Source organism: Nelumbo nucifera, chromosome 4 (assembly GCF_055504915.1).
Source record: "Nelumbo nucifera cultivar China Antique chromosome 4, China Antique-T2T, whole genome shotgun sequence".
NCBI classification, from domain to species: Eukaryota; Viridiplantae; Streptophyta; class Magnoliopsida; order Proteales; family Nelumbonaceae; genus Nelumbo; species Nelumbo nucifera.
Genome location: NC_142652.1, coordinates 45,712,443 through 45,730,119, shown reverse-complemented (window position 1 = coordinate 45,730,119; position 17,677 = coordinate 45,712,443). Strand labels below are relative to the sequence as shown.

Genomic DNA, 17,677 nt, shown 5'->3' with positions numbered 1-17,677 from the left:
TTTTTTGTCATAATGGGCCACCTGTTTGAGCCAGACAGTTCAACCGTCAACCAGGAAACCAGTGTTCAAAACAGTTCCAGTTCTGGGCTGTTTTTAAAACCCAAGGTATGTTTAAGTCAATTTTAGAAAAGTCATGGTATGTTTTAAGTATTTTACCCAAAAGATGTGGCAGTTGGAGTGAAATGGTGGAACAATTATTCTGGGCATTTATGGATAGGGCATTTATTTGCACTTTTTCACTTTAAACATTTATTTATATTTTTTTACTTTAAATGTTTCCACGTTTTTTACTCTCCACCTCAAATTAATACCCATTAAAGTGTGTCACATCAGTATTTGGTTTCAAGAAACGCTGGGGCATTGGGGGAAGGAAGAATTTGACGTTTTTCCAAATGCCCCATGCATAAAAAATAAAACATTCAGGTTCCTACCATTTATTTGATAAATGATGAAACCAAACAATTGTTTCACTTTGCTTTATTTACAATAAATGCCAATGCCTATGTAGTATTGATGTGGTGACGTTTTTTCAATAAACACCAACGGAACCAAACATCTCCAAGATTGAGTTGCATCAAGCCATGGACAATGCAAGTGTTGTTTGTTTCTTTGTATGTGTTTGATTCCATTTACATTTATTTAGTAAACACTATCACATAGGCACCCCATCAGCAAAAGCCTCATTATACACATCCGTACATATTGATTTCTGTGCGCCTCTCCCGTTTCAAGAAGCTCCATTTTGAAGTTTCCCCAACGAGTAAGCATTTATTGGCACCTTTGCTGATGTAGTGCCTAATGACGCCTATGTATCATAAACACCCTCCATTAATTGCTTTCCTCAGTTTTGCAACCACACAAGTACAAAACATTTACTCAATAAACATAAACGGAATCAAACACATACTTTAAATGATTTATTTTTTAATATTACTTTTATTTAAGATTTTTTTATAAAAAAAGTTAGAATGCAATAAAAGTACTTTTTAGGAGGTCACTCATCCTAACACTACTTTCAGCCAAAACACATTAACTCGAAATCTGCTGCATTAATGTTGGTATGATTACATCCTATTTTTATTCAAGATTATTATTGCATTGAATTATTACAAACATGCATAATACGGCCAACATGGGCTTACATTTCATTTTTTTGTTATCAATCTGGGGCCCATTTGGTCAATTTTTTCTTTGTTGGTATGGGCCTTATATGTCTACTACATATCGGTCATTATGAATTGGACAAGGAGTTTAGAATTTGATTAGTAAATGTTGTAGGCCCAACTGTAAACCTCGTGAAGGAATTAAAAAATTACTATATAATTAGATGGTTATTACAAAATTATTTGAATTATTGCAAAACATTGGATACACTATTAGGGGCACATATTTTAAATATAAAATCAATTTAGAGCCCAAACTGTCAATTTTACAATTATGATATAAACCCTACTCATGATTACCACAAAAAGCCATTGAATTCCCCATGTGTGACATGTTGCTAAGCAGTTAATTAGAACTAGCAAAACTAAGGATATTTTGAAAGCAAAACTAAGGATATTTTCATCTATTTTTCCTCTAACCAAACAACAGAAAATGAATTTTCCCTACCTTTACCATGGGATAACTAAATAGTGGGACATTGAAGCCTATTCTGTTTCTCTTCCTTTCTTTTCCCTTTTTCTTTTCTGTCTCTTTTTCTTTTAAACCAAACACAGCATTATAGACTGTAAGATCTATGACAACCACCCAGTGAATCTATCTAAAATTCGCCAATTAAACAACGATTCAAGGGTGCATCCAGCAGCATTATCCATTTTCATATTATTGCTGGTTTCAGAAAACATGCCAACAGGTTTTGAAGAACACTAGTGGAAACATTAGGATGAAGATTCTAACTCAAATGAGCATATAGATGTTCTACAAGCTTCACTGTGAAAAGATGCAAAAATAAGTCAATGATTACTCTGCGGAAAAGAGGTTTCCATCTTCTTCCTCTCCTTTTAAGATGCTGTTTTGAGCAGTTTGGTCTGAAATGTTTGAAGAGTTCTGTGAAGCATCATCCAAATATGAAAAGTCTTGAACAACTCTAATTTCCATTATTTGTTGAGCCATGGATCCTGTGGTCTGTGAGAAATCTTTCTGGTCAAAATATTTTGCCATGGTGACCAATCTTCTCCATAAGGATTTTCCTGAACCTATATCTGTCAAAATATTTCTATGTTTGTAAATGAAAGAAATTAAGAATATAAGGAGTGAGAAAGCCGAAGCAACTCCTGTGATGAGGAAGAGGCCCCAAAAGCTACTGAGGCTAAGGCTGTTTGAAGAGACTGTTGAACCTTGGTCTTCACAACTGGATTGATTCCCAAGCCATTTCTGTTCAATCATATTCATTTTGTCCCCTTCTGTTATATTTAAGATTGCTCTGGACACGTAGGAGACTAAAGGGGAGCCCATTGGAAAAGCCTGGGAGATGAGGACAAGGTATTAAGATAAGAAACAAACACCTTTTTGTGTGTTTTTTGAGAGAGAGAGAGAGAGAGAGAGAGAGAGAGACTCACAAAGCCAAACCCATCAGTCTTGTAAGTGGGTCCAACAATGGTGTACTTTGAACAATGCTTTGCAAGGAAGAGCTTGATGTAAGGGATTTCATCCACAATTGCAGCAACACCACCATTTTGGCTTCCTTTAGACAAGGCCTCATCATATTCACTTGAGGTATAGGGCCTAAGCTTGGACTCATCCAAGTTCATCCTCTTTAAGAGCCCTAATATAAAGGAATTTTTCTGGTACCCCACATAATATCCGTTCTTAATCAACTCCTTTACATCAGTAACTGTTGGCTGCAACTGCTGCACCGTTAGCATAGATGTTAAACTTGCAGTGTAACTTTGTGCCAGAACGAATACCACAAACATCCATATGATCAACATGAACCTTGAAAAATTGTTTATCACTTTCTGCCCTGCAACCATCAAAACATACCAATCTTAGTTCCTTTGTTTAATACTGTTAGAGACGATGATAAAAGAATTATCTAGGTACTTTAAGTTTCTTTTCTAGAAAACTTTTCCTGCTTCATCCACATGGAATGATGATGTGGCCAAACCAATATAGATCAGAAGAAGGAAGCTCTTTATTGTCCATTTCTTCACTAACCCACTTCTTGTCAGCTCTTGAATTCACCCTGTATTGCAATTTTTGCAAGTGGTGCTAACCATTAAATATTGAATTTTTTACCTTAAAATATTTAATAGAAACTAGAGAATTTTATTTCATGTGGAAGGGTGTCAGGCTTAAACTTATCTCTTGAACAATCGGTAGAAAGAAAATATGAAATTAACAGCTGCTTGATTAAACTCTTTACAAGAAAGATTGTTGGTGCCTATTGCCTAGAGTCCTTTTCCATACAATTCATCAAGTAAACTGATCCCCCTGTATTTTTTATATGAATAAAATAACAGGAAGAACCTTGATATGGATCAGGCTGTGCTAGGATAGATGCATGCTTTGAAGTCCAGGCTTGTCCAGGCTTGTCCTGGTAATACTAGACTGGTAACCTGATCCCACACCTAAGCTGGAGCAGAGTGTTGGATAGTCAAGAAACAACCTGTCTAAAAAGTGAGTATAGCGGAAATGCATATGCTGAAATGGATGGGTGGGAAAACCACAAAGGGTAGGGCTAGAAATGAAGTCATTAAAAGTAACCCAAAAGTAGCTCTAAAAGTAGGTAAGGCTTAAATGAGTTCTGTAGAAAAGGCACCCATCCAGTCAACCAAAGAATCTAACATGACAAAACTTGGCTCCACATGTTCCCCTCCCTACTTGCTAGTCATAGGGAAATGGTACCATATGCGAATTTCTTAAAACTTTTGTGAGCCTCCATAATTTTAGATTGTTGAATAACTTAGTTTAATTTTAAGTTTATTGCCGCAAGGGCACATTTGTAATTTCTCTTTTCTTTTATCTCTGTATGGTCGCCCTAGTATAAATACTAAATAGACTGGTGCCGCCAGTTGACTTTTGCTCTTTCAAATTGTTTTTCTCTTTTCTCTCTTCTCTCTTCTCCTTTTTCTCTTCTCACTATTCTGGAATCGCACTACCTCTGCACCAAGAAAACATGGTACCAGAGCGGCAGATCCAATCTTTCCTTTTTTTTGTCTATTGGTGATCAAACCAAAGAAAAAAGATCTTTGGTGGACGTGTGGGGGAGCTCACTGCAAAACTGTTCTTTTCTCTTGATCGTGAGCCCAGAAATCATCAAGGGGGAGGGAAACTGAATGCTGTGAGTTGGTTTTTCTTCTTTCTTCCTCAATTTTGTCGATCGAACTGATCCTTTTTTGTACCCAGATGAGTGGGTTATGTGGGTCTAATGACCTGTGGCTGGTGTGAGAGTGTCTTCTCTCAATGTATGTGGATCGAGTGATCCTCCTTGTGCCCTGAAAGGTGTTTTTCCTTCAGGTCTGCAGATCTGTAACTGCTGTGACAACAGTTTGTTTCCTTCTTCTGTTCATATTGAACCTAAGTTGCTGTGTTAAAGTTGATGATTTATTGCTAGAGGGAATGGTCAGACCTGCTTTCTTTGATATGCTTTACACATCTGAACTGGTTCAGTAGGGCCGAAATCTGAGAACAGTAATAGTGTGTACAGTTTTTATTTCTTTGCGTGAGAACAAGTTTCTTGTGTCCAGAATTGTGGCTGAACTAAGACTTCAATCTGTTTGACTGTACTATGAGTCTGAACTGAAATGAAAACTTGTTCTCTATCTGGATTGTGACTGAACCGATTTCAGATTCTATGTTTTCTGAAGATTCTGGTATGTTTGCTGTAACCTCTAGTCAAAGTGGGATGAGTGGAGGTTTTGACATAGTTTCCCCATGGTTGTGATCCCCTTTGATGGCCTCAATTACCTAGAATGGTCAAGGGGAATCAAGCTCTACATAACTGCAAGGGGAAAGGTAGGGTATATCAATGGTAGAATCAAAGAACCGCAGTCTAGTGGTGTGAAAAATTATAGGTGGGACCAGGAAAACAGCATGGTGATGTATGGCTATTATTGTCTATGCTGCCACAAGTGAGAAAGACCTTCATGTGGGCAGAAACAGCTCATGAGATATGGGAGTAGGCAAAGTCTACATATTCAGAATAACGGCATTATGCTAAAATATATCAGTTGCAGGCTGCCTCCTCAACTTGTAAACAGAGGGAGAGGAGTCTCTCTGCCTACTATTCAGACCTGACTTCTATTTGGAAGGAACTAGATCACTATTAGAATATAGACTAGAAATGTGTTGCAGATGCCAAAGCATACAAGTCTCTGGTTTCCCAGCAACGAGTGTTTGCCTTCTCTTAGGGATGAATTCCATGTATGAATCTATCAGGGTTCAGATAGTGGGGGGTAAAGATCTCCCATCAGTACAAGTATATGCTCTAGTACAGTCAGAAGAGAGTAGACAGAATGTGATGAATAATCTTGAGGGAGACCATGTTGCTTTAGTAGCTAAAGGGAGTGTTTCTACAGGTGGTGGAAATTCCTTCAAGAGTGACTTCCAAAAGAAAGTTAATGACAAAGATAAACTATGGTGTACACACTGTTAGAAGTCTAGACATACTTGGGAGACATGTTGGGAGCTTCATGGGAAGCCCAAGTGGGCTCAGGAAATGAGTAAAAAGCCGGATCAAAATAAGAAGCCAGGACAACAAGGTCAGAGGAAGTTTAATGCAACAAATTTAGCCTCTCAAGAGCCTCAATTATCTACCACTACTATGAGTCCTTCTATGACTGATTCGAGGGAAGATATCATTAATTCTTTCTGTGACCATTTGGAGTTGTATGGGAGGGCAATCTGTCAGATGGATTCTGCTTCTCCACCCTCGACTTCCTTAGCATCTACATCAGGTAACGGTAATTCTGCCACAACTTTCCATGTGTCCTCTCATCCCTCAGACTCTCCTTGGATAATAGATTTTAGAGCCTTGAACCATATGACGGGTAAGTCCAATTATTTTCTATCTTATCATCTATTATCTGGTTGGGATAAGGTGAGACTTGCAAATGGTTCTTTCTCCACCATAGTTGGTCAAGGAACCATCTCCCTTCCTCTTGGACTCACCCTCTCTGATGTTCTACATGTTTCTAAACTGCCCATAAATTTGTTCTCTGCTAGTAGTATAACAAATTCGTTAAACTGCTCAGTAACTATTTTTCCTTCCTCTTGTATGATATAGGATTTGGCCTCGGGGAAGACGATTGGTAGAGGTCGTATGGTAGATGGTCTTTACATGCTGAAGAATAAAGCTAGTCTTGTGGCTATTGAGTGTAAGAGTCTGTCTAATAAGAGTCAAGTCCATTTATGGCACAGTCATTTGGGTCATTTGTCTTTTGAGTCATTGAAAGTTTTGTTACTAGCAATGTCAGTGTCGGATTTCACATGTCAAACTTGTCAGTTGAGCAAACATTGTGGAAATCATTTTACTTCAAGAAATAATAAATCTGACTTTCCTTTCCATATTGTTTATTCTGATGTCTGGGGCCCTATTACTTTAACATCCGAGTCTAGCTATAAGTATTTCATTACACTTATTGATGACTATTCCCGATATACATGGGTGTACCCTATGCGTTCCGAAGACGAAGTACCAAAAATCATTAAAGATTCCCAACACTTGATATTCATTCATTTTCAAACGGAAATCCAAATTTTCCAATCAGACAATGCCAAAGAATATTTTCATAGCGGTCTCACGGAGTTTTTTGCTTCGTACGGATCCAAACACCACAGCTCTTGCAAGAGAACCCCCCAGCAAAATGGTATTGCTGAAAGAAAGAACCATCATCTCCTTGAAATTGCTCGTGGGCTACTTATACACATGAATGTTCCTAAACGTTTTTGGTTGGATGTTGTGTTGTGTCCCTATCTCATCAACTGTATGCCATCTCGCTTGTTAGGGTACAAGGCCCCCCATCAACTTCTTTTTCCCAAGACTACCCTCTTCTCTATTCCTATCCGTGTGTTTGGTTGTCATTGTTTCGTCCAGGACCTTTCTCCTACTTGTGGAAACTTGATCCTCACGGAGTTATCCTTCTTCCCAAAAAGGCTATCAATGCTTTGACCCTGTTTCCAAGAAGTACTATGTCTCAATAGATGTGTCTTTCTTTGAAAGTGATCATTTTTTCCCGGTTTCTCCTTAAGGGGAGAGTACGATGGAGGAGAAACCAGTTCAGGTTCTACCCCCCTCTATTCCGTGTTTTTCATTGTTGCAAGAGCCAACTAAATTCAAGAGTTGTGGAGCAACTTGAAATTGTACCGCCAACATCATCAGATTCATTGGGGATAGATCATACCCAACCAGATACTACCATTCCTATTGATGTCCCTGATCCTCTTGCCATAGATACTTCATCTGTTGTTGAACTAGACATCCCCATTGAAAAAAGGAAGTTAGGTCTTGTACCACCAAGTATCCTATTACCCGTTTTGTTTCCCATGAGAACATCTCACCCTCTTTTCGTGCTTCCATTTCTTCCATTGACAGTGTCCCTATCCCTAAAAATGTGGCAGAAGCTCTCTTAGTACCTGATGCCCTACATAAAAATGGTACATGAGAATTAGTGGATCTTCCTGAGGGTAAGGAACTGGTAGGGTGCAAGTGGGAATTCATAGTGAAACACAAGGCTAATGGCACGATAGAAAGGTACAAGGCTAGGTTGGTGAAAAAAGGGATTACCCAGCTATATGGTGTAGATTACGCAGAAACTTTTGCCCCAGTAGCTAAGATGAATTCCATTAGAGTCATTTTCTCCCTTGCGGCAAATCTTGATTGGGATCTTCATCAGCTAGACATTAAAAACACCTTCCTGAATGGAGACCTTGAGGAAGAGGTGTACATGGTACAATCCCCTGGCCTTAGTGCCCTATGCAAAGAGAAAAAAGTGTGCAGGCTAAAGAAGTCTTTGTATGGTCTAAAACAATCACCGAGAGCCTGGTTCAGCAAGTTTCATCTGGTTATATAGCAGATTGGTTACAAACAATGTTAGACTGACCATACTCTATTTGTGAAAAGAGGGGAAGGAAAGATTGCAGCCTTGATAGTGTATGTTGATGACATAGTGATCACAGGTGACTAGAAGGTTGAAATTCAAAGGCTAAAGGCTTTCTTAGCTACTCAATTTGAGGTGAAGGATCTAGGTCCCCTTCGGTATTTCCTTGGAATTGAAGTGGCCCACTCATAAAAGGGGATCTTCATTTCTCAAAGGAAATACGTCCTAGATCTGTTACAGGATTCAAAAAATCTAAGGATTATGCTAACTAACTCTCCCATTGACCCAAATCACAGATTGAGTGACTGTTGTGGTGAAGTTGTCAAAAATGTAAAACAATTCTAGAGAGTTGTGGGAAGGCTCCTATATCTGTCCATGACCAGACCAGACGTTGCTTATGCAGTAGGTGTTCTTAGTCAGTTCATGCATGCTCCTAAGACCACACACTTAGAGGTAGCAGAAAGAATACTCAAGTATCTAAATGCTCCTAAGACCACACACTTAGAGGTAGTAGAAAGAATACTTAGGTATTCTGGTTTATTATTCCAAAAGAATGATCACTTGAAGATTGAAGTATATACAGATGCTGATTGGACTGGATCAGTTGATGACAGAAAGTCTACTAGTGGGTATTGTTCCTTTGTGGGAGGAAATCTAGTCACATGGAGAAGCAAGAAACAAAATGTGGTGGCTAGGTCTAGTGCTGAAGTTGAGTATAGAGCAATGTCCCATGGGGTGGCTGAAGGTATGTGGATAAAGAATTTGTTGAAAGAACTAGGTTTTCCTGTTGATGGCCTTATATCCTTGTATTGTGATAACAAGACTGCCATCAGTATTGCAGCCAACCCAGTTCTTCATGATAGAACTAAACATAGAGAGGTTGACAAACACTTCATTAGGGAGAAAATTGTTAATGGGGAAGTGTGCACCTCATATGTGAGTTCCAAAGAGCAACTGGAAGATATATTTACAAAAGTCTTACATCACTCGTGGCACGATGATTTATGTGACAAGTTGGGTATTATTGACATCTATGTCCCAACTTCAGGGGGAGTGTTGAATAACTTAGTTTAATTTTAAGTTTAGCGCCACAAGGGCACATTTGTAATTTCTCTTTTCTTTTATCTTTGTATGGTCGCCCTAGTATAAATACTAAATAGACTAGCGCCGCCAGTTGACTTTTTTTCTCTCAAATCCTTTTTCTCTTTTCTCTCTTCTCTCTTCTCCTTCTTCTCCTCTCACTATTCTGGAATTGCACTACCTCTGCACCAAGAAAACATAGATCATATTTTTTCAGCATATTAGACCCAACCTTATCTTCAGATTTTATAGTTATATGCATCTTTAATGGGAAAGTTTTAATACATGGTTGCATATACAATAGATGTGGTTAAGGAAAAGAAATAACATGTGACAATTTTGTACGTGTGTGTATATGAGTAGTCATTTTTGTTTTTCTTTTTTGCAAGCATATGAGTATTTATTTCTCTGTACAATATGCATGTATTTTGATTGGGGAGGGGGGGCAGAGAGAGAGAGAGAGAGAGAGCTTACCATGAGCAAAAACAAGTGTCGAGAAGGAGAACCAAAATATCATTCCAAGTTGCTGTCCAGGTGATCCCCTGAACTCTGTGTTTATTCGATGTTCAAGAACCCAAACCACAATGCCAGTAAAGATGAAGGCTAGACAAATCGTCAGCCACAGATCCCAAGTCAAAGGCTTGAAAAATATCCAAGCATTCTTCCTATGATCATCTTTGATTGGCATCACCATAGCTACTCCTGATTCAGTGTAAGGCAATGTAAAATCCACATACAATGATCGATTTGCTATGATTGTTACATCTCCCACCACAGCATCAAATTCCTGTTCATTCCAAACTCACAAAAATAGCACATAAGAAACAAATGTACCAAGGGATAAACATTCCTGGGTCTCAGCATGGTTGCAAGTATTGGCTCAAATAACATGAAATTTTTAAAACTAACCTGCAGATAGATTTGATAGAGAAGTTCATCGTAACTCCCTGCACTTCTTCCATTACTCGTCATGAATGGAACAAAAACATAAGGGACTGCAAATGGTAATGCCTCCATAACAGCATTGAACACATCTATGGAAAACCCCGAGACAGTTGTCTTATTGGTACAAGGGTCAAAGTCTACTTTAACAAATTCAGTAAAACCTCTTGTCACCGGAATTCCAACCCTCAATTTATTCCCATTTGTTGGAATCACCCAACCCTTTGGAATTGTTGTGGAGTCACCTGGCCAAATTATTGTCCGCAAAGCATCCATGGAATTTAAGCACATTCTTTTACTAGTTCCATTTAGTTCACGGGAAATTCCATTAGCTGGAGTCCAAAATCCAATCATTCTCTCTCCTTTACATACCACATTAAATATTTCAAAGACTGAAGCTTGTAGTTGTCCATTCACTAGATTGAATTCACCACTCAAGCCTCTAAATCCAGTATCCTGAATCATTTTGAGAAGTTTTGGGCCCATTAAAGTTACACCAAAATTTGCAAATTCAGTAAGGTTTTCATGATGCTTGAAGGACCTTGGATGCATAGGCCCCACTCTCTCTATTGCCATAGCTAGTGCCTGAACTGTATCATAGGCCCACATCCCAAAAAGGCTTAACTCTGTTATTTGATTACTTGGGTTCTCTATATTGAATTTACTTTTCCATCTAAACTTGAAATCTTCTAGCTCTTTTGACATTGATACATAAGGTCTTACACCCAATACACCTTCCATTGAATCAATGGCTACTGAATTCATTGGATCCAATAAGCTGGATAATCCATCTGTGACAATCCATGCATATCCTTCACTCATCATTCCTATTTTTTTTGCCCAGGTAAACAAGAGGGATCCTAAAGAAGCTCTCATATGCACTACAAATACCATAGTTGGCATGTTCATTAATTTATTGAGCTCCATGAGAATTTGGCTTCCGTTGCCGGATGAAGAAATGGCACTCCTATAAGAAATTCGGGTATCAATCTCGTGGAAGGCATCAACAAAATAAGGGATGATCCCATTCCCATAATCAGTATCTTCATAAATGAGGACCACTGCCTTCCATCCACAGCGTTGGATGATAGCTGATATGGCTTTAACCTGGACAGAGTCATCTTGGGATGTACGTAAAAAATAAGAAGTTTTATCTGGAGAGAGAGAAGGGCTTGTTGCAGAGAAAGAAATAATGGGCAATTGAAATCTCTGACTGAAGTATGCCACAAACTTTGCTTGAGATGATGTTTGAGGTCCAATAATAGCTTGCACTTTTACATCTTTCATCAAGTCCAGGACTGCATTTCATAAAACAAGGAAGAAAATATATAGGATATCAAGAATGGGAACTATAGTCCTGGATTGAATAAAAATGTATGAAATCATTTTATATATTCTGATTGAACTCACAAAAAGAGGCACAATTACAAGAACTAATTCATCTTACATGTTTCAATGCTAGCAATAATCTCAGCCAGATTGAGAATAGGGCATGGTTGACATATACAGACTGGCCACCAGGTATTCTTTCCTTTTCATTCTCTTTTGGAATGCATAAATGTTTAATGAGAAAGGTAAAACATCCAGACATCTACATGTGCGGCATCCTAGGTGACATTTGAAAAAAGCAGCACCTGCTGTCTCCCATGTTGCTCATGTGGCAAATTGAAGTCAAAAGGCCCATGAATGTGCCAAAAGGGAAGCCCTTTTAATTGTGCAGTTTGCAAGAAAGAAATGGGGGAAGAACTTTCTTATTGTAAAAAAAATGAGGAACTTAACCTCATTGATGAGGATATTAAGGGAAGATTCCAATATAAAAGCAAGGTATTGCATTGAAGTTGAAAATATAAATCTTTATCTCTTTTCAGACAAAACATAGGATATAGGAAATTTCCTGACTAGATCTGAAAAGCTGAATAAGATATAACTACATATGATGCCACAGAGAGGCTAGATAAAGATCCTATCCTAAGGGAAATTTCAATCCAATATATAGAATAAGCGTTCATCCAAGGAGGGATTCTCCCCAATACAACTCTGCACTTCCCACCCTTTAGCTCCATCAGATAAGGAGTTGGCCTTTCTCCAAATCAACCTGAACAGGATGTTTATATATATTAGAATCCATGCTCTATCCTTTTCACACAAAATATTCAAATCACCATTGACTGTCACTACCATCTATAAGCCAGCTGATAACCACTTGAGCATATCCCTAGTGCTGAACTCCTGGAACTAGGGATGGAAATGGACTGGATCCAATTTGGATAGGATTATATCTGTATCCTATCTGATAAGAATCTGAGATACCCAAATTCGATTTAGTATCCGATAGATATGTAAAAAATACATTCATTTTACATATCCGGATATCTTATTAGAATTAGTAAGTTTGTAAAAGAAAATTACATAAGTTTATAAAATTAAATATAAAACAAAAAATATATTTACCTAAATCCCAAATCCCACTTAATTCCATAAATAATAATACCATAAAATTTGGTCAAGCAATATCTGAATTTGATCGGGTTAAAAAATAATCATATCTGGATCAGACCCTAGAAATTTGATCAAGCAAAATCTGAACTTGATCAGGTTAATAAACAGATCATATTATGTAATCCGATTCAATCCAATTATGGCTAAATGGATATATGAATCTGACTTAAACAAATTGGTTTTGAATTTGAATAGGATTAAGTCTGATCCATTTGCAGCTGTACCTATAATTGACGAAAGCAAGAGTCTTTGGAGAAACACTTTTACCTTAGCATGGAATCCTCTTCTTTTCCTCAGCATGGGCCAACCATATAACAGACCTAGGGACAGAATGAACTACCACTGATTTTAAAACTACATAATATAGAAATGCATGCCACAGTCTAAGATAGTCTAATGTTTTTAGTTTCCAACTTCAATATAGTATCATTATATTACATACCCCTACCATTAAGTTCTAGTTTTGTTATTGAACTCTTATGCATAGTAATGGAAAGCTTGTGCATGCAAAAGTAGAATAGTAGATAAATAACAAAGAAAATTATGCCACAGTCTAACTAAGATAGTCCTCTAATGTTTTTAGTTTCCAACTTCAATATGGTATCGTTATATTACACACCCCTACCATTAAGTTCTAGTTCTGTTATTGAACTCTTATGCATAGTAATGGAAAGCTTGCGCATGCAAGTAAATGGAAAAATAAGTAGAATAGTAGATAAATAACAAAGAAAATTATTGAACTTAAAAATCTCGGCTGACATGTATGGCAATATGGTTCAAGTCTGAGATCAGCCACTTGGTGCTACAAATGCAAGGAGTTTGGTCTGCCTGTTGAAAAAGAAGGTATTAAAAGAATGAAACTTTTCTGTGAACTTACAATATGGAGATGGGAATGAAGGTAGTGTTATCCTGCAGCAGTAGGGAAAATGGAATCCATGTTCATATGATGTGAACTTTGTCGAACATGCAGCTACTCCATCCTAAACCCCATTGATCTTTTAACCTGTTCTACCCTTCATCTTTATTTCAGACTGTCTCCACTACCATCACCTTCTTGGTTTCAAAAATCAGTACTCTTTAAATTTACTTTCTTCTTGTCACCATCACTTGACAACCACCCTACTTACTTCCATCGAATAAAAAATTTTCACCTTCACCTCTGTTAGATTTAGCAGATCTCAGATTACAGAAAAGGAAACATCTTCCTAGAGGAGATTACAAAAACTAGCTAATAGCCTTCACTGAAGAGAAATTTTCTAGATGTACTACTGAAAATGGAGTGAAAATGTCATAAAAGGGCAGATCATTTTATGGAACAGTGAAGAAATTCAAGAGGACCTACTTAGCAGTGATTGAGAAAGTTGGGAGGGAAAAGGAAAGTTCCATTTTTATCTCCAAGAATTTAAGAACTGAGAGCAACAATCAGTACCAACAAACCTGAGAGTATTCACAAACCCTTATGCAATTCAAGGTAGTAAATAGCCCCTATCAAGGATCTGAAAAGTAAATGGAATGTCCACCAAATCTAAAATGTGGCTGTTGCTTCGTGGGCATGAACACATCTGGAAAGAAGCTTTAGCCTTTGAAACAGAGGAGAAAGAACATTCACTGAAACAACTTTAGCCGAAATCTTCAAGTGAGCTGTGAACTTGGGCTCAAGGTCAACCTTCTACCTTCTACAACTGAGAAGACTATCAACTTCTCCAAAGGTTTAGAGAAACTGAGTGAATTGCTGAATGGTGCATACCAGTGGAAGGAAGAGAGACCCAAAAGGTGAGAGGGGTTGCCATGAATCTGATGGGACTTCTAAATTCCATCAGTGATATGTTTGTAAAGATAGATTCAACAACGACCACTCTGTCTCTCTGATGATTTAAGAGAGGGGAGAATCATATAAGTAACTAGGGTCCGTTTGGTTTGCAGTCGGAATCGGAATCGGAATGTTCCATTCCCATAATCTGTTTAGTTGAGACAGGAATGAAAATGGAATTAGATTCAGTAGGAAGAGATGGAGGGAGAGAAAATGGCCGTTCCCTCAGATAAAAAATACCATTCCAGCATTCCAGCCTGAATAAAAATGGGATTCCGATTCCACCCAATCAAACAGTTGGAATCGAAATAGTCCATTCCGATTTCGATTCTAAACCTCTATTCACGAGAGACGAACTTTTACCCGATAAGGGTCGATTTTCCGATGCTGGAAAGCCTGGAAACCGAAAACCAGACTGGCTTTCAGGCGAACAGAACAAATCGAGTGAAGGGAGGGGGAAGACGATGCTGAGGTGTCAAACCAGTGGACACCGGTCAGGAGAAATGGTGAACTAGCGCATTTCAATTGGACGCCAATGGTACAAGTATGGTTTTAGGAAGATACAGTCGTTCAAAAACCTCCCTGAAGTTTCATTTTAACAAAAATCTCCCCACCATGTTTTAAAAATCCTGCAGTTACCTCTGTTATCATTGTCTCATTCATTATTAAGAAAAAATTATTATAATTATTATTGTTTTTATAATAGAGACTTTGAAATTATAAAATTGCCCTTACTACTTGTTAAGAAATCTTTCAAACATAATCAAAATGTCAAATTTGCCTTTTTAGACTTCGCTCAAACAAAATGAATTTACAAAATTAAAATACTTTTACTCTTGAATTTGACCTAGGGAATTCTTTTAGGTATTAGCAAAAAGTTAATGTATTAGGCCAACGTACAATGATGGAAGCGAAGCGAGGTAATTATAGATTTTTATATTTTACCCTAAAAATTTATGTTCCATAAAAAATTGTCATATTTTATCTAGTATAAAATATTATATATAATATGCATTATATGTGTCATATAAATAACTACCAGCTACGCTGGGCTCAAACCATGCGTATATAGACCAAAAATTTGTCGGGCCTGCCTATATGCTCAAAGTCTAGAATTTACGGGATCACATTAGTGCCCCATAAGCACCCCACGTGCACATTAGCCACTCTAACAATGATAACCCCTAATGGAAAGGGAAAGTTTGATTTAAGGGTGAGCAAATGGGTAATTTTTATCCAGAACCGAATGGAGCCGACTTCGAGTTGGTCTTGAATTGATTCTACCTGATCTGTTATAGGGTAGGGTTTGGTTTTAAATTCATGGAATCAACCCCACCCAAGTCGGTTATAAGCTCTAGGGGTTTATTCTACCTGAATCGGCCCGATGAACTGGCCTTGGAGCCAAATTTGTCATGATCTCACTTGACCATCAAATTACTTAAGTGATTTGATCATTTGTTTTCATTTTAATATTTGTATGTGTATAATAAATAATGTAGAAGGTAATATTTACAAAATTTAAATCATAATGACAAATTTTCAACCATATATTAATATATTACAATAATCTACATATTAAATTACTCAATTTAATTAATAAAGATAATGTAAGTTTTAAACTATATATTATCATTATTGCAAATCAAGTTTTTGAAGGACATGTTTCATTTTACTTTTCTTGAATGGGAAGAGTAAAGAAAGAACAAGTTCCACGGGTAGATCCTAGAACCAACCCCAGAACCGCCAAGGCCAGAATCGACTTTCACAGGGTAGGTTTCGGTTCCAAAAACTTGAAATTGATCCCTACAGGATAGGTTTTAGGTTTCTGCCATTGAAATGAACCAAACCGACCCATGCTCACCCCTAGTTTGAACATTTAGGTTGTCATTCATTTGAATTCATACCTGATTAAATATATTTGCTTATACATACTTAAAACCAAACTAATTTTATTTTATTAATAATACATAATATTTTGATCATTTTATATTTAATGTATTAATGGTATTTGATATGATATCTAGTTGCAATCCAAATTCCTTTTGGATATGATATAAATCTATTTGTTCAAATTCAATTAAATCTAAGGGAAAATTGCATATTATATTACCTTGTACTTTATGCTTAGCCTCACTTTGGTCTCTAAACTTCTAAAACATACCAACTTAGTACTTATCATTAACCGGCCATTAAGTGGCATGCGAAAAGATGCAAATGCCATTCAGGTATAGTCGAATTTTCTTTATTATCCATCTTATCAAATCTCTTGGAAGGGAAGCGTTAGAACCAACTATGAAATTTTTGGTCCCTTTTAATTTTTCCCTCCAAAATCAAATCCTTTTTAGCTTCTATCCAACCAGTTCATCCCGTTAACTTGTTAATGATCTATTTGGAGAAAAAAAAATGGGTTGGGTTGAACCTAAACAAGCCTTGACCCAATAAATTTTTAAGTCATTAAAAACAAAAGAATTTTGAAATTATGGAAAAATAAATAAAATGCAAAAAAAAAATTACAAGAAATTGTAGCAAAAATTATAGAAAAGTGTGGAAAATGGAAAAAATAATGAAAATTGTAGAAAGAATATAAAAAGTATAGAAAATACAAAGAATGGAAAAAAGGACGGAAATTAAAATAAAATTTAAAACATAGAAAAATCTTAGTGGTGTCACTGATCATGTGCAGAAAAACATGATCAGTAAAGATGTGCAGCCTGAGTCAAAGCAAAGATCATCGTCCGGTGTTGCCATGTCGAGTTCTTCAAATAGAGACAAGATCAATAAGGAGGGCTAGATTTTCTGCTTCTACTGGAAAAGATGTGGTTGACCTATGCTTCTTTGATGTGTTGTGTGATGGTAGCTTCGAAATTATGATAGAGCCGCTTTACTCTATTTGATTGGAAAGAGGTTAACTGAGTGGTGAAGAAAATAGAGAGACAGGGGGGAGGAAAGGGAGGAGAAATGAAAAGAAAAGAAAAGAAAGAGTGAGAAAGAAAGAGTGGTGGTAGTGAAATATTTTCTTTAATTCAAATCAAAGAAATTTTCTATTCTTTTTTAATTTCCAAACGTTAAATTTGATTATTAACAATTTACTATTTCGAGTTAATGGTCATCCGTTGGCATGCAATTCATAACCTAACCCATCCAAACCATTAAAATTTTCTTTACTGAGTTACCCAACCCACTAATGACCCAGATTAAACGGATACAACCCAATCCATCAATTAATGGTTGGGTTGGGTTGATAAATTGTCACCCTTAAATGTGACTTTAGTTATATTATTATATATATCTTATTCAATTATAT

At 37.0% G+C, this 17,677-nt stretch overlaps 1 protein-coding gene across 11 annotated transcripts; it reads right to left on the bottom strand.

Annotated features, from left to right (window-relative positions):
- Nucleotides 1-1,793: 1,793 nt before the first annotated feature.
- On the bottom strand, nucleotides 1,794-14,984 carry LOC104606995 (glutamate receptor 2.8-like). Of its 11 annotated transcripts, none has more exons than XM_088886465.1 (7): nucleotides 13,441-14,983; nucleotides 12,831-12,883; nucleotides 11,512-12,365; nucleotides 10,032-11,362; nucleotides 9,597-9,909; nucleotides 2,562-2,965; nucleotides 1,794-2,466 (listed from the first exon to the last, which is right to left on the bottom strand). In XM_088886465.1, the coding sequence occupies exons 4-7, from the start codon at nucleotides 11,349-11,351 to the stop codon at nucleotides 1,963-1,965; spliced, it is 2,541 nt and encodes an 846-aa protein (XP_088742591.1). In that variant the 5' UTR covers nucleotides 11,352-11,362; nucleotides 11,512-12,365; nucleotides 12,831-12,883; nucleotides 13,441-14,983; the 3' UTR covers nucleotides 1,794-1,962. The 11 variants fall into 11 exon arrangements, with proteins under 11 accessions (XP_088742591.1, XP_088742595.1, XP_088742593.1 ...); XM_088886469.1 differs by having other exon boundaries at nucleotides 11,512-12,159; XM_088886467.1 differs by lacking the exon at nucleotides 12,831-12,883 and having other exon boundaries at nucleotides 11,512-12,159; nucleotides 12,243-12,365.
- Between the last annotated feature and the right edge of the window lie 2,693 nt (nucleotides 14,985-17,677).

Coding starts and splice junctions, on each gene's coding strand:
- LOC104606995 (XM_088886470.1), bottom strand. CDS start 11,351: ATGAAAGATGTAAAAGTGCAAGCTATTATTGGACCTCAAACATCATCT. Junction 9,910..10,031: donor TCTATCAAATCTATCTGCAG/GTTAGTTTTAAA, acceptor TGGAATGAACAG/GAATTTGATGCTGTGGTGGG. Junction 2,966..9,596: donor GACACTTGTTTTTGCTCATG/GTAAGCTCTCTC, acceptor TGATGGTTGCAG/GGCAGAAAGTGATAAACAAT.